We start from the raw sequence: 21,704 nt of genomic DNA, 5'->3' as shown, positions 1-21,704 counted from the left end.
GAGAGGATGACATGTAGAGTGGCAAGCGAGGCCTGGACAACAGCTTTGAGGGCATTGAAAGCCATGGGGATCCTGACACCCTAGAGGACATTGGGGACTCAAGCCTAGATGAGACCTTGGATCCCCGCCATCCGTTGGTACCAACTCAGATGAGGCAGAGGAAGAGGGGGACACTGCTGGCAGCACCACGTCACTGCTTCCAATCACACGCACAGATACCGGGAGTACGCGGTCCGATCTAGTTGATATAGCAGAGGGGTTTGCACTGGGTGTTGCACCGGTGCCAAGTGGCCTGCAGAATGGTGACAGGCAGAGGAACCTCGGGTGCGAGCTCTCCGGGGGTGGGGAGGGGCGAGTCCGCACGGGAGTTCTGCTGAGGAGGACTCAGATGAGCCCATCGTTGGGGCTTATGAAAGAAGGATGCATTCGCAGATGTTGGGGGCAGTGGCAAGGGTGCTAGATAAGTTGTCGGAAATAGTGAGTAGCGTGGAGGAGTGCGCCTCCCGCATTGTCGACAGCTCTGCGCACTCCATCATTGCCAGTGTGTAGGCGATGTTGGACTCCCAGAGAGACCGTGCGGATCCAGCTGTGATGTCGCAACTCTTTGGTGATGTGGCAGCTGCCATTACTACACAGGTGCAAGGTGAATGAGCGCATCAGTGCTGAATTGGAGAGGATGCTGCGGCACTGGAAGTTCAGAATGCTCTTATGCACTCTGGGCAACAGGCCACGGAGCATCTGACTGCTGTCATCGCTGGTGGCTTTGAGACCATGGCTGCTCTCATGCAGTCTCAGTTCGATGCCACCCGACATTTCAGTGTTGCCTTCGCGGGTAGGTCCACCACGGGCCATGGGGAACCTTCCGTTGTGGCACCACAGCACCAACCTGAGCTCCCTCAGATTGGTGGTGGTGGTGTGCCCCCGGGGAGTGACACAGGCTCCTCGGACCAGGATCCTGATGATGTGCTCTCTCAGGATCACACCATTCCTGACCCCAGACCTGTCACTCCGCCATTGCCTTCAAACATAGACTCGCCCATGGAAGTGTTTGATGGGACAGTGTAGAGGGAGCTTTTGTGGAAGCAAGTCATTCTCAATACGAGGGACCGCCTAAGAAGAAGGGGACGGGGGATATCCCTTGTCCCCAAGCAGAAGTCGGCGAGCACACTGCTTTGGCGCAGGATGAAGGCATCTGGATGAAGGTTGATACCGGGCATCAACTGCCATGATCTTGCGCTGGTGGTCGCACACCAGTTGGACGTTGAAGGAGTGGAATCCCTTTCTGTTCATAAATATCTCTGCATGGGTTTGTGGCACCCTCAGTCCGACATGTGTGCAGTCGATGGCCCCCTACACCCTGGGGAACCCCATAATCAGGACAAATCCAGCCTGACGCTCCACCTGCTTCTCCCTGCTCATCGGGAAACTAATGTATTACACTTTTCTCCTGCAGAGAGAATCTGTGATTTGACAGATGGAGCGAATGGTGGAGAACAGAGAGATATTAAAAATGTCTGCAGTTGCAGACTAGAAAGAGCCAGTTGCGTAGAAGTTCAGTGCAGTGGTTACTTATGTTTCAACGCTCAGAGCTGTCCTCAGCCTGGTCTGAGGCTGCAGGTCTGGCTGCAGGAGAGTACACAGCTTCCTCAGGATGTCATTCCTGAATCGGAGCTTTCGCAGACATTGCTCCTCTGAGAGCTCCATGAAGGAAAACTGATGTCGGTACACTCTTGCACAGTAGGGCCTCCTTCCCCCCAGGTCTGTGCTGGGCTCCTCCAATAGCAGCTGGCTAATTGCCTTCTTCCTCATCCTCTTGATGCTCCTCAGCCTCTGCAGGCTGAAGCTGGCAAACATCTGGCTCCTCGCCGACTATCTGGTGCGGGGGGCCAGCGTATCTGACCCTCCTCCTGATGCCAGCTCCTTCCTGGACAACCTCTCTGCCTTGAGGTCTGTGGCCATCTCCACGCCCTTACTCATGTTAGGCAGCCATGCCTGCTGCCTTCCTTGCCCGCTGTCTCTGGACCCGTTGCTGACGGCGCCGCCTTCTCTGTCTTGCACAATGTGGACAAGGCGTTCCTCTGCTAACATTGAGCCCATTGCGTCTGCAGCCTCAACCCTCACTATGAGACCTCTGTGAAGTACAGAATGAGGCTCTCAGGCCACTTGTAATTACTGCTGATGTCAAAAGGGCGAATGAGAAATTGTTCAAAAGTCCGCAAAAGTTTCCACAAGTCCGCAACAATTTTTGCAACTCCCAACAATTTTATTACACAAAAATCTCGATTCCATCAAAACTCCTCCACTGGCGGTCAGATACAAAAAGCTGTCGGGGGCACCGTCAGCCAGCAGGTTGTTTTTTTAATGGTGAATTTGGCTTCCGAGGCGGAGAGGCAGCGGTGCGCGCTCTGATTGCGTCGTTATGGCCGCATCCACAATACGGTGGCGGAAATGGGGGGAGCGGGACGGAAGTGAGCACCGCTGCAAAAATGCCCAAGCTGAATTTCGTTAGTGGTGGCCATTGAACCGGATGTCGGCGGCTGCTCAACTCCGCCTCCTGGCCGCTGCTTACCAACGGTAAGTGGCCTTTTTGGGGAGCTGAATTTCGGCCCCAATCTGTTTTAATTATAAAAGCAAAATACTGCAGATGCTGGAATCTGAAATAAAAACAGAAAATGCTGTAAATTTTAATTATGTTGATTGAAGGATAAATATTGGCTAGGACACCAAGGATAACTCCCCTGCTCAGGGCCATAGGATCTTTTATGTTCACCTGAGAGGGCAGAAGGGGCCTCAGTTTCACGTCACACCTGAAAAATGGCACACTCCAATGGTGGAACACTCCCTCAGTATTGCACTGGAGTGTCAGCCTAGATTTTTGTGCTCAAGTCTCTGGAGTGGGACTTGAACCCCCAACCTTCTGACTCAGCTAACACTATGGGCCCAAGTTTCCGCCCTCTGGAATAAGGTGCGCCGACTTTCTGGAAGGAAAAGGGCACCGAAAACTTACCTTGTGATTCTCAGGTCGCCTCAGGACGTCTTCGTGCTCGGCGTGGCACAGCACAGGGAGTCGGGGACGGAGCCAGATCCCTGCGCTGAAAATCATGCCGGGGCCTCTGCACATGCGCGCTAGAGTGTGCGCGCATGTGCAGTAGCTCCAGGCCCCCGAGGCTGAGTGGGAGGGGCCCGACCCTAGCCCTGGTCGAATGGGCTCATAGGGCGAGTATCGGGACACGGACCTCCCTCCCGTTCAGCCTCCCCACCCCCCCCTCTTCTCTTCCCCCCCCCCTCCCTGGTCGTCGTTGGGGCCCACCTGGCATCTCGCTGGGGGCGGGCTCCTCCCAAAGTGTCGGCGGCGGCGAAAGCCCGTTCAGCCTCTCCCTCCCTCCCTCCTCTCTCTCTCCCTCCCCCTTTCCCTCCTCTCCCTGCCTCCCTCCTCCCCTCCCCTCTCTTCCCCCACCCCTCGCTTTCAGAAACACAGAGACACTGACAAAGACAAAGAGAGAGAGAGAGAGAGACACTGGGCGAGGGTGGGGAGGCCGTCCCAGCACGCTGTTAGAGGGCTCCCGGTGCTGCAGTAGGTGAGTAGGAATTATTTTTTATTTATTGATTGATTTTTTTATTCTTTTATATTTTATTTTTTATTTTTTTTGATTGATTTATTGGTTGATTTATTGATTTATTGATCATTTATTATTGATGATCGCTCTTTATTTGTAAAAGTGAAGTGTTTAATGTTTGTAAACTTCCCTCCACCCCCATCTTTCGTTCCCTACGCCTGATTTATAAGTGTAGGCAAGGTTTTTCTGAGTGTACAAAAATCTACACTTACTCCATTCTAAGTTAGTTTGGAGTAAGTTTTCGCTGCCTAAACTTGCAAAACAGGCGTAAGTGGCTGGACACGCCCCCTTTTGAAAAAAAAATTTGTTCTAAAATGAAACTATTCTGACTCGAACTGGAGCAAACTAAATGCTGAGAATTGCAATTTCTAAGATGCTCATTTTAAACTACCGTATATACTCGCGTATCATGCGACTTTTGAAGATCTAAATTGTAACCTAAATTTGGGGGGTCGCATGATACGCGAGATACAAAATTTGCGGGTGTGAAGTGCTGGCCAAGATTAGGCTGTTAGGCTGTTAAGCAGACCGTATCCACGCTGAATCTCGGCATGCTCCAACAATCCTCTATGTAAAGACATTTCTCTTGGTTTCTCCTCTCACTCTCCATGATGGTTGTAAATCGAATATCCCTGGTTGATATTAGTTCCTCGATACTCATGACCAAATCATTAGTTTATGTGGAAAACAAGCCAAGTTCCTGCAGCACACCACGAACTACATCCTCCCAATGCAAAAAAAAATCCATTTGACTCCTGCTGAAATTCTTCTCTTCAGGGGGAGAGAGAGTCGCGGAGGTCGGGGGGGGGAGAGAGAGTCGCAGAGGTCGGGGGGGGAGAGAGAGTCGCGGAGGTCGGGTGGGAGAGAGAGTCGCGGAGGTCGGGGGGGGAGAGAGAGTCGCGGAGGTCGGGGGGGGAGAGAGAGTCGCGGAGGTCGGGGGGGGGAGAGAGAGTCGCGGAGGTCGGGGGGGGAGAGAGAGTCGCGGAGGTCGGGGGGAGAGAGAGTCGCGGAGGTCGGGGGGGGAGAGAGAGTCGCGGAGGTCGGGGGGGAGAGAGAGTCGCGGAGGTCGGGGGGGGGGGAGTCGCGGAGGTCGGGGGGGAGAGAGTCGCGGAGGTCGGGGGGGGAGAGAGAGTCGCGGAGGTCGGGGGGGGGAGAGAGAGTCGCGGAGGTCGGGGGGGGAGAGAGAGTCGCGGAGGTCGGGGGGGAGAGAGAGTCGCGGAGGTCGGGGGGGGAGAGAGAGTCGCGGAGGTCGGGGGGGGAGAGAGAGTCGCGGAGGTCGGGGGGGAGAGAGAGTCGCGGAGGTCGGGGGGGAGAGAGAGTCGCGGAGGTCGGGGGGGAGAGAGAGTCGCGGAGGTCGGGGGGGGAAAGAGAGTCGCGGAGGTCGGGGGGGAGAGAGAGTCGCGGAGGTCGGGGGGAGAGAGAGTCGCGGAGGTCGGGGGGGGAGAGAGAGTCGCGGAGGTCGGGGGGGGAGAGTACGGAGAGAGAGCACGGAGAGAGAGCACGGAGAGAGAGTACGGGGAGAGAGTACGGAGAGAGAGTACGGAGAGAGAGCACGGAGAGAGAGCAGAATCCACTCGATGTTTCATGTTAAGGTCTGTATTCGATCTCAAAAAAGTGACTCGCATGATACATGAGATATATGGTAAAATCATGTTTTGGGGACGAAAATTTAGGGGTCGCATGATACGCGAGATCGCAGGATACGCGAGTATATACGGTAGTTGCTCCAAAAAATAGGAGCAACTCAGGTCGAAACTTGAGCCCTATAAATTAGTCATTATATTGGCAGCAAATTCTGGCCTGTTATAAAAAAAATAAAGACATTTACAGATTTAGTTCCAATGCCATTTAATACATTTATACATTAACTTATGTATGCCACTTTGATTATTTTTAAATATTTAAGAATATTCATCTAAAGAAAAGTACCTGATGTTTCTCATGGTCATGTCTTTCAAAAAGGCTGTTTATTTCTGAAGTCCACTTTTGTTCCTATAAATGAAAGGATAAATAAATCCTGCTAAATTTGTTTCAACATTAACAACAAGATACTATGTAAATAAAATTACCTTCATGATAAAAACAACTCTCCCAATTACATCAGAATAAAGGCATGGGAAGGTAGGTGGAGGCAGGCGCAAAGGTCAAGTTCAACAAGGCAGTAGAGATTGAGGCCAGGACAAGGAAAGAGAAAGGGGCCTGCATCGGAGTGGAGGCTTGAATGCCTGTTGATGAAAGAGGCAGGTGAAAAGGGGCTGAAGTGGTACTGGAGTGTAGTTGGAAGTTGAGCTGAAAAAGTGTCAACTGAAAAAGGAGCATTGTGTATTTATTTAAATATTGAATGGTAAGGAAAGGCACCCAGAGGAAGAGAGAAAGAAGGTGGCAGAGTTTCAGATGGGTAGGAAGACCAGGGACCAGTAAGGCAGCAATCAGGTTCAGCCCTTGTGCGACGAGGGCAGCTTAAAAAAAGTGGAACATCAACAGAATAGCACTGAAGTCCCTCAGCTCTGGAATCATTCTCGTAAATCTTTTCTGCACCCTCTCCAAGGCCTTCACACCCTTCCGAAAGTGCGGTGCCCAGAATTGGACACAGAACTCCCGTTGAGGGCAAACCAGTGTTTTATAAAGGTTCATCATAACTTCTTTGCTTTTGTACTCGATGGGTGGAATCTTCCCAGCCCTGCGATTGCGGGTCTGGAGACGGGCCCTGCTGTTAAAATGGCCATGATTGACAGCAGGGTGGGATCCTGCTCTGAACCCGCCTCCTTGTAAGTTTCTCAACTGTCGTATCTGTGTGCGGATCGCATATCCAACACTAAGCGGCCGGCCAGTTAATTAAGCTACTTAACAGGTAGTTTAATTATTTAAGAGGATTAAAAGCAGACACTTACAATTTTACCAACTTTTTGACGAGTTTGCTGTCCCTCGGGTTTCATGCAGGTGTCGGGTTCTCAGTGACGCTCCATTGCTTTGGCTAGTTGACAGCTGCAGAAGTGATATTAAATCTACCATTTCACAGCTGTTCACTTTCCAATGTCAGAAACATAGAAAATAGGTGCAGGAGTAGGCCATTCGGCCCTTCGAGCCTGCACCACCATTTAATATGATCATGGTTGATCATACACCTCAGTACCCCATTCCCGCTTTCTCTCCATACCCCTTGATCCCTTTAGCCATAAGGGGGATATCTAATTCCCTCTTGAATATATCCAATGAACTGGCATCAATGACTCTCTGCGGCAGGGAATTCCACAGGTTAACAACTCTCTGAGTGAAGAAGTTTCTCCTCATCTCAGTCCTAAATGGCCTACCCCTTATCCTAAGACTGTGTCCCCTGGTTCTGGACTTCCCCAACATTGGGAACATTCTTCCGCATCTAACCTGTCCCGTCCCGTCAGAATCTTATACGTTTCTACGAGATCCCCTCTCATCCTTCTAAACTCCAGTGTATAAAGGCCCAGTTGATCCAGTCTCTCCTCATAGGTCAGTCCAGCCATCCCTGGAATCAGTCTGGTGAACCTTCGCTGTACTCACTCAATAGCAAGAACATCCTTCCTCAGATTAGGAGACCAAAACTGAACACAATATTCCAGGTGAGGTCTCACCAAGGCCCTGTACAATTGCAGTAAGACCTCCCTGCTCCTATACTCAAATCCCCAAGCTATGAAAGCCAACATGCCATTTGCCTTCACCGCCTGCTGTACCTGTATGCCAACTTTCATTGACTGATGAACCGTGACACCCAGGTCTCGTTGCACCTCCCCTTTTCCTTACTATTCAGATAATATTCTGCCTTCGTGTTTTTGCCACCAAAGTGGATAACCTCACATTTATCCACATTATATTGCATCTGCCATGCATTTGCCCACTCACCTAACCTGTCCAAATCACCCTGCAGCCTCTTAGCATCCTCCTCACAGCTCACACCACCACCTAGTTTAGTGTCATCTGCAAACTTGGAGATATTACACTCAATTCCTTCATCCAAATCATTGATGTATATTGTAAAGAGCTGGGGTCCTAGCACTGAGCCCTGCGGCACTCCACTAGTCACTGCCTCCAATTCTGAAAAGGACCCGTTTATCCCGACTCTCTGCTTCCTGTCTGCCAACCAATTCTCTATCCACGCCAGTACATTACCCCCAATACCATGTGCTTTGATTTTGCACACCAATCTCTTATGTGGGACCTTGTCAAAAGCCTTTTGAAAGTCCAAATGTACCACATCCACTGGTTCTCCCTTGTCCACTCTACGAGTTACATCCTCAAAAAATTCCAGAAGATTTGTCAAGCATGATTTCCCTTTCACAAATCCATGCTGATTTGGACCGATCCTATCACTGCTTTCCAAATGCGCTGCTATTTCATCCTTAATAATTGATTCCAACATTTTCTCCACTACTGATGTCAGACTAACCGGTCTATAATTACCCGTTTTCTCTCTCCCTCCTTTTTTAAAAAGTGGTGTCCATAGGAACTGATCCAGAGTCGATAGACTATTGGAAAATGATTACCAATGCATCCACTATTTCTAGGGCCACCTCCTTAAGTACTCTGGGTTGCAGACAATCAGGCCCCGGGGATTTATCGGCCTTCAATCCCATCAATTTCCCCAACACAATTTCCCGCCTAATAAGGATATCCTTCAGTTCCTCCTTCTCACTAGACCCTCGGTCCCTTAGTACATCCGGAAGGTCATTTGTGTCTTCCAAAGTATTTGTTCAATTGGTCTGCCATTTCTTTGTTCCCCATTATTAATTCACCTGAGTCCGACTACAAGGAACCTACTTTTGTCATCACTAATCTTTTGCTCTTCACATATCTATAGAAGCTTTTGCAGTCAGTTTTTATGTTCCCGGCAAGCTTCCTCTCGTACTCTATCTTCCCCCTCCTAATTAAACCCTTTTGTCCACCTCTGCTGAATTCTAAATTTCTCCCAGTCCTCAGGTTTGCTGCTTTTTCTGGCCAATTTATATGCCTCTTCCTTGGATCTAACACTATCCTTAATTTCCCTTGTTAGCCACGGTTGAGCCATCTTCCCTGTTTTATTTTTACTCCAGACAGGGATGTACAACTGTTGAAGTTCATCCATGTGATCTATAAATGTTTGCCATTGCTTATCCACTGTCAACCCTTTAAGTATCATTTGCCAGTCTATTCTAGCCAATTCGCGCCTCATGCCATCAAAGTTAGCTTTCCTTAAGTTTAGGACCCTAATTTCTGAATTAACTGTGTCACTCTCATAGAAACATAGAAAATAGGTGCAGGAGCAGGCCATTCAGCCCTTCTAGCCTGCACCGCCATTCAATGAGTTCATGGCTGAACATGAAACTTCAGTACCCCCTTCCTGCTTTCTCGCCATAACCCTTGATCCCCCGAGTAGTAAGGACTTCATCTAACTCCCTTTTGAATATATTTAGTGAATTGGCCTCAACTACTTTCTGTGGTAGAGAATTCCACAGGTTCACCACTCTCTGGGTGAAGAAGTTTCTCCTCATCTCGGTCCTAAATGGCTTACCCCTTATCCTCAGACTGTGACCCCTGGTTCTGGACTTCCCCAACATTGGGAACATTCTTTCTGCATCTAACCTGTCTAAACCCGTCAGAATTTTAAACGTTTCTATGAGGTCCCCTCTCATTCTTCTGAACTCCAGTGAATACAAGCCCAGTTGATCCAATCTTTCTTGATAGGTCAGTCCCGCCATCCCGGGAATCAGTCTGGTGAACCTTCGCTGCACTCCCTCAATAGCAAGAATGTCCTTCCTCAAGTTAGGAGACCAAAACTGTACACAATACTCCAGGTGTGGCCTCTCCATCTTAATAAAGAATTCTACCATATTATGGTCACTCTTCCCCAAGGGGCATCACACAACAAGATTGTTAATTAGTCCCTTCTCATTACACATCACCCAGTCTAGGATGGCCAGCTCTCTAGTTGGTTCCTCGACATATTGGTCAAGAAAACTATCCTTAATACACTCCAGGAAATCCTCCTCCACCTCATTGCTACCAGTTTGGTTAGCCTTTGGTTAGCCCAATCTATATGCAAATTAAAGTCGCCCATGATAACTGCTGTACCTTTATTGCACACATCCGTTATTTTTTGTTTGATGCTGTCCCCAACCTCACTACTACTATTTGATGGCCTGTGCGCAACTCCCACCAGCATTTTCTGCCCCTTGGTATTCCGCAGCTCCACCCATACCGAATCCACATCATCCAAGCCAACATCTTTCCTTACTATTGCATTAATTTCCTCTTTAATCAGCAATGCCACCCCACCTCCTTTTCCTCTCTGTCTATCCTTCCTAAATGTTGAATACCCCTGGATGTTGAGTTCCCAGCCTTGGTCACTCTGGAGAATACTCCTCGCATTGAAGCACAGAGCCTTCAGGCTTGTCTTTTTAACACACCTTGCCCCTTTAGAATTTTGCTGTAATGTGGCCCTTTTTGCTTTTTGCCTTGGAATTCTCTGCCCTCCACTTTTACTATTCTCCTTTCTATCTTTTACCTCCGTCTCCCTCTTGTTTCCCTCTGCCTCCCTGCATAGGTTCCCATCCCCCTGCCATATTAGTTTAACTCCTCCCCAACAGCACTAGCAAACACTCTCCCTAGGACATTGGTTCCGGTCCTGCCCAGGTGCAGACCGTCCGGTTTGTACTGGTCCCACCTCCCCCAGAACCGGTTCCAATGCCCCAGGAATTTGAATCCCTCCCCTCTGCACCACTGCTCAAGTCACGTATTCATCTGAGCTATCCTGCGATTCCTACTCTGACGAGCATGTGGCACTGGTAGCAATCCTGAGATTACTACTTTTGAAGTCCTACTTTTTAATTTAGCTCCTAGCTCCCTAAATTTGTCTCGTAGGACCTCATCCCGTTTTTTACCTATATCGTTGGTACCTATGTGCACCACGACAACTGGCTGTTCACCCTCCCTTTTCAGAATGTCCTGCACCCGCTCCGGGACATCCTTGACCCTTGCACCAGGGAGGCAACATACCATCTTGGAGTCTCGATTGTGGTCGCAGAAACGCCTATCTATTCCCCTTACAATTGAATCCCCTATCACTATAGCTCTCCCACTCTTTTTCCTGCCCTCCTGTGCAGTCCACCCACGGTGTCATGAACTTGGCTGCTGCTGCCCTCCCCTGATGAGTCATCCCCCTCAACAGTTCCCAAAGCGGTGTATCTGTTTTGCAGGCAGATTACCGCAGGGGACCCCTGCACTACCTTCATTGCACTGCTCTTCCTGTTGGTCACCCTTTTACTATCTGGCTGTCTACCCTTTACCTGCGGTGAGACCAACTCACTAAACGTGCTATTCACGTCATTTTCAGCATCGTGCATGCTCCAAAGTGAATCCACCCGCAGCTCCAGTGCCGCAATGCGGTCCGTCAGGAGCTAGAGGCAGATACACGTCCCACACACGTAGTCGTCAGGGACACCAGAAGCGTCCCTGACTTCCCACATGGTACAGGAGGAGCATAACACGTGTCCGAGCTCTCCTGCCATGACTTAACCCTTAGATTAACTTAAATTGGCAACAACAATGCTAAATGTTACTTACTGAAGCTTTCAGGATTTGGAAGAAATGTTTGAGCTGTATGCAGTTTGGAAGTGTTTGCAGTGAACTCTCTATTAGCTGTAATCTCCTTGGGGCAACGTCTCTCACCATTGACAGATCGCTTCTGTCATCTCAACCTCACCTGTCATCTACTGTCGACCTATCATAGCGGCCCTCACCTCGACTGGGCCGCCATTCTGCAGCCCGACACTCCGTTATGGGTGCCAAACTGTTGGCCCGGTCGAGGGTGCCCCTGGTGGCCCAGTGACAGCCGCCAAAGGGACTGCAGAGTGTGCAGTGGCCCTTCCCTTTAATTGAATGGGAGGAATGTTGTTGGCAGGGTGTGGGCTCTGGAACACTGCACTGGACTCAGTGCCGCTCTACCACTCCAGGAGTGTCCCTCCACGGATGTGGAGTGCCTTCGATCGCTCTCTGCCTCAGTTGAGGGGCGGAAGGACCAAATTCTGAGCTGGGGGCGGAACTTCCAGGCCGAGCGATAAATGTCCCAGCCCCGAATGGTTACCGCCTCTAAACGGGGCATGGGGCAATTTCACTCCCAAAGTGTTCAAAAGAAAGATTTCAATGTTTGTCAACACATTAGCAGAAACTCTACATGAACATTGGCTAAAAAACCCAAGTGCCTGCAGTTGGTATGATTGGACAAGGATGAGGGTGAGTGTAAGGGATGGCTAGTGAGGTGGGGGGTGATAATGTAGAGAGAGAGAGAGCGAAAGGGCTGGGTGCAAGGTCAGTTGGTGTGAGTAAGGATGTACAGGAGTAGGGTAGGGAAGACAGAATGATGGGGATATGATAAGTGGCACAGTAGGATGAGGTCGAGTATGGCTTTGCAGTAATGTTTCCTAATCTACTGAGATCATTGAAAGGCTTGCGCCACTGCAGCCTGGTCCACCTGACCACATCCCTGCTTGTGCCCTCCTGTGCAATGTGCAACCAGGCTGCGTTGGTGTAGAGGGTGTAGAGTTCTCAACTCTAGAACATATTCACACGAGGCATATACTGCAGACAAGGTCACTCATGACCTGCACCTTTATTCCCTGGACCAAGGAGTGCTGAGCCTGCGTGAAACCTCCCTTTAAGTACCTGGCTGACCAGGTAGGGAGCGTCTCCCACAAGTTCACCCCCTGTGGTCAAGGTGTGGATTTCACAGTTGTATACAGTGTACAATGTTGTTACATATTGGTTACAGTTATGTGAAGGTTACAAACATGACAGAGGGGGAGGTCTCTTCCACGCATTGGAAGAGAAGAGAACCTCCCTGCGTGCTGTGACTCCCTGAATAAGCATCTGAAGGGAGTCATGGGAGAGCCATGCACCTTTGTGCCATGTTTGTCAATGTTTGCAGCACCTCAATGCTGTAGAACGTTGTCAGAAGAACTGTCAAAAAAAGGTTGACCATGGGACCTTTAAGGAAACCGGCTGATGATGCATCATCAAACGACATCATCAGACCGGCTTCCTGTTAATTTACTGGGAACCTTGCAGGGTGGGCTTAACAAGCCCAATCAGGGTAAGATTGTGTTGAAAGGGCGAGTTGGAGCCGGAAGCGCATTCCTCACACGCCTCCAATGCCGGCCGCACCCGTCTTACCACTGATGGCGAAATCGTGGCCTAGATCTCTATTTATGAAGCCCGTATGCTTTTTTCCACCATTTTCTCAACCTGCCCTGCCACCTTCAACGATTTGCGTACAGGTCTTTGGTCATGCACCCACTTTAGGATTGTACCCTTTAGTTTATATTGCCTCTCCTCGTTCTTCCTACCAAAATGCTCGGGAACAGCTTGCGCCTCAGGCAGCAAAATTCAGCAGCTGGGCCCCGAGTGTAGGTGGAGCGCTAAGGCAGGCATTACGCACCTCTTTTAAGATGCTAGGCAGTCTGAGCAAGTGAAAATCCCGAGCTAAACAGCCAGCCTTGGAAGGCTCTAAGCGAGACCTAGGGAAAAAAAACCTGACGACATTACTTACCTCACTGCAGCCGCTATAGCTCAGACCGCCAGCTTTCACAGGATGTCCCGGCAGGGGGCTCTACGGATCGGGTGGCAGCCAAAAATCGAGCCGGTGTCGCAACCAGGGGCATTGCACACTGGCTCAGCTGGCACTGTTTTGGCCCAAGAGGGGAGCAGGGTGTTTGTGGTCAAACTCGCAAATGGACTCATAAGAATTAGGAACAGGAGTAAGCCATCTAGCCCCTCGAGCCTGCTCCGCCATTCATTAAGTTCATGGCTGATCTGGCCGTGGACTCAGCTCCACTTACCCGCCCGCTCCCCGTAACCCTTAATTCCCTTATTGGTTAAAATTCTATCTATCTTTGACTTGAATACATTCAATGAGCTAACCTCAACTGCTTCCTTGGGCAGAGAATTCCACAGATTCACAACCATCTGGGAGAGGAAATTCCTTCTCAACTCGGTTTTAAATTGGCTCCCCCGTATTTTGAGGCTGTGCCCCCTAGTTCTAGTCTCCCCTACCAGTGGAAACAACCTCTCTGCCTCTATCTTGTCTATCCCTTTCATGATTTTAAATGTTTCCATAAGATCACCCCTCATCCTTCTGAACTCCAACGAGTAAAGACCCAGTCTACTCAATCTATCCTCAGAAGGTAACCCCCTCATCTCCGGAATCAGCCTAGTGAATAGTCTCTGTACCCCCTCCAAAGCCAGTATATCCTTCCTTAAGTAAGGTGACAAAACTGCACGCAGTACTCCAGGTGCGGCCTTACCAATACCCTATACAGTTGCAGCAGAACCTCCCTGCTTTTGTACTCCATCCCTCTCGCAATGAAGGCCAACATTCCATTCACCTTCCTGATTACCTGCTGCACCTGCAAACTAACGTTTTGGGATTCATGCTCAAGGACCCCCAGGTCCTTCTGCACCTCAGCATGTTGTAATTTCTCCCCATTCAAATAATATTCCCTTTTACTGTTTTTTTTCCCAAGGTGGATGACCTCACACTTTTCGACATTGTATTCCATCTGCCAAACCTTAGCCCATTCGCTTAACCTATCCAAATCTCTTTGCAACCTCTCTGTGTCCTCTACACAACCCGCTTTCCCAATAATCTTTGTGTCATCTGCAAATTTTGTTACACTACACTCTGTCCCCTCTTCCAGGTCATCTATGTATATTGTAAACAGTTGTGGTCCCAGAACCAATCCCTGTGGCACACCACTAACCACCGATTTCCAACCCGAAAAGGACCCATTTAACCCGACTCTCTGCTTTCTGTTCGCCAGCCAATTCTCTATCCATGCTAATATATTTCCTCTGACTCCGCGTACCTCTATCTTCTGCAGTAACCTTTTGTGTGGCACCTTATCGAATGCCTTTTGGAAATCCAAATACACCACATCCATCGGTACACCTCTATCCACCATGCTCGTTATATCCTCAAAGAATTCCAGTAAATTAGTTAAACATGATTTCCCCTTCATGAATCCATGCTGCGTCTGCTTGATTGCACTATTCCTATCTAGATGTCCCGCTATTTCTTCCTTAATGATAGTTTCAAGCATTTTCCCCACTACAGATGTTAAACTAACCGGCCTATAGTTACCTGCCTTTTGCCCCCTTTTTTAAACAGAGGCGTTACATTAGCTGCTTTCCAATCCGCTGGTACCTCCCCAGATTCCAGATAATTTTGGTAGATTATAACAAATGCATCTGCTATAACATCCACCATCTCTTTTAATACCCTGGGATGCATTTCATCAGGACCAGGGGACTTGTCTACCTTGAGTCCCATTAGCCTGTCCAGCACTACCCCCCTAGTGACAGTGATTGTCTCAAGGTCCTCCCTTCCCACATTCCTGTGACCAGCAATTTTTGGCATGGTTTTTGTGTCTTCCACTGTGAAGACCGAAGCAAAATAATTGTTTAAGGTCTCAGCCATTTCCACATTTCCCATTATTAAATCCCCCTTCTCATCTTCTAAGGGACCAACATTTACTTTAGTCACTCTTTTCCGTTTTATATATCTGTAAAAGCTTTTACTATCTTTTTTTATGTTTTGCGCAAGTTTACCTTCGAAATCTATCTTTCCTTTCTTTATTGTTTTTTTAGTCATTCTTTGCTGTTGTTTAAAATTTTCCCAATCCTCCAGTTTCCCACTAACCCTGGCCATCTTATACGCATTGGTCTTTGATTTAATACTCTCCTTTATTTCCTTGATTATCCACGGCTGGTTATCCCTTCTCTTACCGCCCTTCTTTTTCACTGGAATATATTTTTGTTGCGCACTATGAAAGAGCTCCTTAAAAGTCCTCCACTGTTCCTCAATTGTGCCACCATTTAGTCTGTGTTTCTAGTCTACTTTAGCCAACTCTGCCCTCATCCCACTGTAGTCCCCTTTGTTTAAGCATAGTATGCTCGTTTGAGACACTACTTCCTCACCCTCAATCTGTATTACAAATTCAACCATACTGTGATCACTCATTCCGAGAGGATCTTTTACTAGGAGATCGTTTATTTTTCCTGTCTCATTACACAGGACCAGATCTAAGATAGCTTGCTCCCTTGTAGGTTCTGTTACATACTGTTCCAAGAAACAATCCCGTATGCATTCTATGAATTCCTCCTCCAGGCTACCCCGTGCGATTTGAGTTGACCAATCGATATGTAGGTTAAAATCCCCCATGACTACTGCCGTTCCTTTTTCACATGCCTCCATTATTCCCTTGATTATTGCCCGCCCCACCGTGAAGTTATTATTTGGGGGCCTATAAACTACGCCCACCAGTGACTTTTTCCCCTTACTATCTCTAATCTCCACCCACAATAATTCAACATTTTGTTCATTCGAGCCAATATCATCTCTCATAACTGCCCTGATATCATCCTTTATTAACAGAGCTACCCCACCTCCTTTCCCTTCTTGTCTTTCCGAATCATCAGATACCCCTGTATGTTTAATTCCCAGTCTTGGCCACCCTGCAACCATGTTTCTGTAATGGCCACCAAATCATACCCATTTGTAATGATTTGTGCTGTCAACTCATTTACTTTATTTCGAATGCTGCGTGCATTTAGGTAGAGTGCTTTAATCCTAGTTTTTAAACCATGATTTTTAGTTTTGACACCTCCTGCAGCCCCTTTATATTCAGTGGCCCTTTTTGTTTTTTGCCTTGGGTTTCTCTGCCCTCCACTTTTACTCATCTCCTTTCTGTCTTTTGCTTTTGTCTCCTTTTTGTTTCCCTCTGTCTCCCTGCATTGGTTCCCATCCCCCTGCCATATTAATTTAACTCCTCCCCAACAGCACTAGCAAACACTCCCCCTAGGACATTGGTTCCGGTCCTGCCCAGGTGCAGACCGTCCGGTTTGTACTGGTCCCACCTCCCCCAGAACCTTTTCCAATGCCCCAGGAATTTGAATCCCTCCCTGCTGCACCACTGCTCAAGCCACGTATTCATCTGCGCTATCCTGCAATTCCTACTCTGACTAGCACGTGGCACTGGTAGCAATCCCGAGATTACTACTTTTGAGGTTCTACTTTTTAATTTAGCTCCTAGTTCCTTAAATTCGTCTCGTAGGATCCCATCCCTTTTTTTACCTGTGTCGTTGGTACCAATGTGCACCACGACAACTGGCTGTTCTCCCTCCCTTTTTAGAATGTCCTGCACCCGCTCCGAGACATCCTTGACCCTTGCACCAGGAAGGCAACATACCATCCTGGAGTCTCGGTTGCGGCCGCAGAAACGCCTATCTATTCCCCTTACAATTGAATCCCCTATCACTATCGCTCTCCCACTCTTTTTCCTGCCCTCCTGTGCAACAGGGCCAGCCACGGTGCCATGAACTTGGCTGCTGCTGCCCTCCCCTGATGAGTCATCCCCTTCAACAGTACTCAAAGCAGTGTGTCTGTTTTGCAGGGGGATGACCGCAGGGGACCCCTGCACTACCTTCCTTGCACTGCTCTTCCTTGTATATACCTTGTATGTAAACTTGTAAACAAGGTATGTAAACTTGTATATACCTTGTACAGCCAGCAGAGGGCTCATTGTCTGGAGTCCCAAGGGATCCCACAATCCCTTGGGAGCACAGGTACTTAAGGAGGTCTCACAGGCTGGAGAGACACTCTGGAGACCTGCAATAAAAGACTACGGTCACACTTTACTTTGAGCTCGCCGTATTCAGTCAGACTCTTATCTTTATATATATATATATATAATATATATATATAAAACTGGCGACGACATACAGATGACGAACCCACGATGAAGAGAACAGTGGGCATCCTGGAGAAATTCTTGGAGGGAGATGATTAGGAAACCTTCATGGAATAACTTGGCCAATACTTCATGGGCAACGAGCTGGAAGGAGAAGCGAACGCTGACAAACGAAGGGCGATTCTCCTCACCGTCTGCGGGGCACCAACGTATGGCTTCATGAAAAATCTGCTTACTCCAGCGAAAACCACAGAGAAATTGTACGATGATTTGTCCACACTGGTCCAGGAGCATCTGAACCCGAAGGAAAACGTTCTGATGGCGAGGTACCGGTTCTACACCTACAAAAGGTCTGAAGGCCAGGAAGTGACGAGTTATGTCGCCGAGCTAAGACGCCTTGCAGGACACTGCGAATTTGAAGGACATTTGGAGCACATGCTCAGAGACTTTTTCGCACTTGGCATTGGCCATGAAGTGATACTTCTCAAAACTTTGACTGTAGAGACCCCAACCTTGAGTAAGGCCATAGCGATAGCCCAAGCGTTCATTGCCACCAGTGACAATACTAAGCAAATCTCTCAGCACACGAGTGCTGCTACAAGTATTGTGAACAAAGTGATGTTGTTTTCAAATTGCAATGTACAGGGCAGGCCCCACTTGCCTGCAGATGACTCAGAGTCCACCATCAAGGGTGATGAATGCGAGGCCATTAACACCTTGTTGGCGCTGTGGGGGTGATCATCGTTTCCATTCATGCCGCTTCAAAGGGTACGTTTGCAAGGACTGTGGTACAATGGGACACCGCCAATGTATGTGCAGGCGAGCTGCAAACCCTGTTAATCCTGCAAACCACCATGTTGCAGAGGACAGATTCACAGAGGATCACGACAAACCAGAGCCTCAGACCGAGGAGGCAGAGGTATATGGGGTGCACACATTTACCACAAAGTGTCCCCTGATAATGCTGAAGGTTGAATTAAATGGACTCCCGGTGTCAATGGAGCTGGACACGGGCGTGGGCCAGTCCATTATAAGCAAAAAGACTTTAGAAAAATTGTGGTGCAGCAAGGCCTCAAGGCCAGTCCTGACTCCCATCCGCACGAAACTGAGAACTTACACAAAGGAACTGATTCCCGTAATCGGCAGTGCTACTGTAAAGGTCTCCTACGATGGAGCGGTGCACAAGCTACCACTCTCGGTGGTACCAGATGATGGTCCCACGCTGCTCGGCAGGAGCTGGCTGGGAAAGATGCGCTGGAACTGGGACGACGTACGAGCGCTCTCGTCCGCTGACGACACTTCGTGTGCCCATATCTTAAACAAGTTCCCCTCGCTGTTCGAACCAGGCATCGGGAAGTTCCAAGGAGAAAAAGTGCAGATCCACCTAATTCCGGGGGCGCGACCCATCCATCACAAGGCGAGAGCAGTACTGTACATGATGAGAGAGAGGGTGGAGATCGAGCTGGACTGGCTGCAACGAGACACATCATTTCGCCGATCGAATTCAATGAGTGGGCCAGTCCGATTGTTCCAGTCCTCAAGGGAGACGGCACCATCAGAATCTGTGGTGATTACAAAGTAACTATCAATCATTTCTCCCTGCAGGATCAATACCCACTACCAAAGGTGGACGACCTTTTTGCTACGCTGGCGGGAGGAAAGACATTCACGAGGCTGGACTTGACCTCGGCCTACATGACGCAGGAGCTGGAGGAATCATCGAAGGGCCTCACCTGCATCAACACGCACAAAGCTCTCTTCATTTATAACAGATGCCAGTTTGGATTATCGGATTCCAGCGGCTGATCGAATTCCAGAGAAACATGGAAAGCTTACTGAAGTCAGTCCCGCGCACGGTGGTCTTCCAGGACGACATCTTGGTTACAGGTCGGGACACAGTCGAGCATCTGCAGAACCTGGAGGAGGTTCCTAGTCGACTCAACCACATGAGGTTCCGGTTGAAACGCTCGAATGCGTTTTCCTGGCGCCTGAAGTGGAGTTTCTGGGGAGAAGAATCACGGCGGACGGCATCAGGCCCACCGATTCGAAGACGGAGGCAATCGAGAACGCACCGAGGCCACAGAACGTGATGGAGCTGCGGTCGTTTCTAGAACTCCTGAACTACTTTGGTAACATCTTACCAGGTCTCAGCACACTGCTAGAACCACTGCACGCCTTACTGCATAAAGGAGACGAATGGGTATGGGGCAAAAGCCAAGAAAATGCGTCTTTGTAAAAGCTAGAAAATTGTTATGCTCAAACAAATTGCTTGTGTTGTATGATCCATGTAAGCGTTTGGTACATACGATGTCGGGTGTGTATTGCAACAAGCTAATGAATCTGGGAAATTGCAACCGGTTGCTTATGCATCCAGAAGTCTGTCTACGGCTGAGAGAGCCTACAGCATGATTGAAAAAGAAGTGTTAGCATGTGTCTATGGGGAAAAGAAAATGCATCAATATCTGTTTGGCTAAAATTTGATCTGGAAACAGGCCATGAGGCACTAATATCCCTGAGTTCTGAGAGTAAAGGGATAAATACGAATGCATCAGCCCGTATCCAGAGATGGGCGCTCACGTTGTCCGCATACAACTACGCCAAAACTGTGCCGATGCTCTCAGTAGGCTGCCATTGCCCACCACGGGGGTGGAAATGGCGCAGCCCGCAGATTTAGTTATGGAAGCATTTGAGAGTAAGCAATCACCCGTCACATCCCGACAGATTAGAACCTGGATGAGCCAGGACCCCTTACTGTCCCTAGTAAAAAATTGTGTGCTTCACGGGAGCTGGTCCAGTGTCCCAGTGGAAATGCAGGAAGAGATAAAGCCATACCAGCGGCGCAAAGATGAAATGGCTATACAGGCAGACTTCCTTCTGTGGGGCAATCGGGTAGTGGTCCCCAAGAAGGGTAGAGACACTTTCATCAGTGAGCTCCACAGTACCCACTCAAGCATCGTAATGATGAAAGCAATAGCCAGATCCCACGTGTGGTGGCCCGGTATCGATGCGGACTTAGAGTCCTGCGTGCACAGATGTAACACATGCTCACAGTTAAGCAATGCACCCAGGGAGGTGCCACTAAGTTTATGATCTTGGCCCTCCAAATCGTGGTACCATGTCGATTATGCAGGCCCATTTTTGGGTAAAATGCTCCTTGTGGTTGTCGATGCGTACTCCAAATGGATTGAATGTAAGATAATGTCAGCAAGCACGTCCGCTGCCACCACTGAAAGCCTGCAGGCCATGTTTGCCACGCATGGACTACCTGATGTCCGTGTGAGCGACAACGGGCCAGGTTTTACCAGTGCCGAGTTCAAAGAGTTCATGACCTGTAACGGGATCAAACATGTTACATCTGCCCCGTTCAAACCAGCATCCAATGGTCAGGCAGAGAGAGCAGTGCAAACTATCAAGCAGGGCTTGAAGAGGGTAACTGAAGGCTCACTGCAGACTCGCCTATCCAGTGTCCTGCTTAGCTACCGCACGAGACCCCACTCGCTCACTGGGATTCCGCCTGCTGAACTGCTCATGAAAAGGGCACTTAAGACAAGGCTCTCGTTAGTTCACCCTGATCAACATGAACAGGTAGAGAGCAGGCGGCTTCAACAAAGTACATATCATGATAGCGCAAATGTTTCACGCAAAATTGAAATCAATGATCCTGTATTTGTTTTGAATTATGGACAAGGTCCCAAGTGGCTTCCTGGCACTATCGTGGCCAAAGAGGGGAGCAGGGTGTTTCGGGTCAAACTTTCAAATGGACTCATTCACCGGAAACACTTGAACCAAATCAAACTCAGATTCATGGACTATCCTGAGCAACCAACTTTGGACCCAACTTCTTTGACCCCCCAACATACACACCAGTGGCAACCGACACCACGGTTGGTCACGAAGCAGAACCCATCAACCGCAGCAGCCCAGCAGGACTCACCACACCAGGAAGCCCAGCAAGGCCAGCTGCACAGCAGCCTACTGAGGGCCCAACAGACAATTCACCAAAACCAGCATTTGCACCGAGACGATCAACCAGGGAAAGAAGGGCCCCAGATCGACTCACCTTGTAAATAGTTACACTGTTGACTTTGGGAGGGAGTGTTGTGTATGTAAACTTGTATATACCTTGTACAGCCACCAGAGGGCTCATCCCTTGGAGTCCCAAGGGATCCCACAATCTCTTGGGAGCACAAGTACTTAAGGAGGCCTCACTGGCTTGAGAGACACTCTGGAGACCTGCAATAAAAGACTACGGTCACACTTTACTTTGAGCTCACAGTATCCAGTCAGACTCTTTATATATATATTTATATATATAAAACAGGGAGCATGCATGACAATT

General features: G+C 49.0%; 1 protein-coding gene across 1 annotated transcript in view; it reads right to left on the bottom strand.

The window, feature by feature from the left end:
• Nucleotides 1-21,704, bottom strand: part of LOC139274682 (cilium assembly protein DZIP1-like) — a 455,193-nt gene that overhangs the window by 248,927 nt on the left and 184,562 nt on the right. Inside the window, exon 7 of the mRNA XM_070891361.1 lies at nt 5,547-5,609. Coding sequence (XP_070747462.1) covers nt 5,547-5,609 — 63 coding nt within the window. The remainder of the gene's footprint in view (nt 1-5,546; nt 5,610-21,704) is intronic.

The sequence above is a fragment of the Pristiophorus japonicus genome, chromosome 10, assembly GCF_044704955.1.
Source record: "Pristiophorus japonicus isolate sPriJap1 chromosome 10, sPriJap1.hap1, whole genome shotgun sequence".
Taxonomy (NCBI): domain Eukaryota; kingdom Metazoa; phylum Chordata; class Chondrichthyes; family Pristiophoridae; genus Pristiophorus; species Pristiophorus japonicus.
Note: the sequence above shows the minus strand (reverse complement) of the source record. Positions and strands in the feature narration are given on the sequence as shown.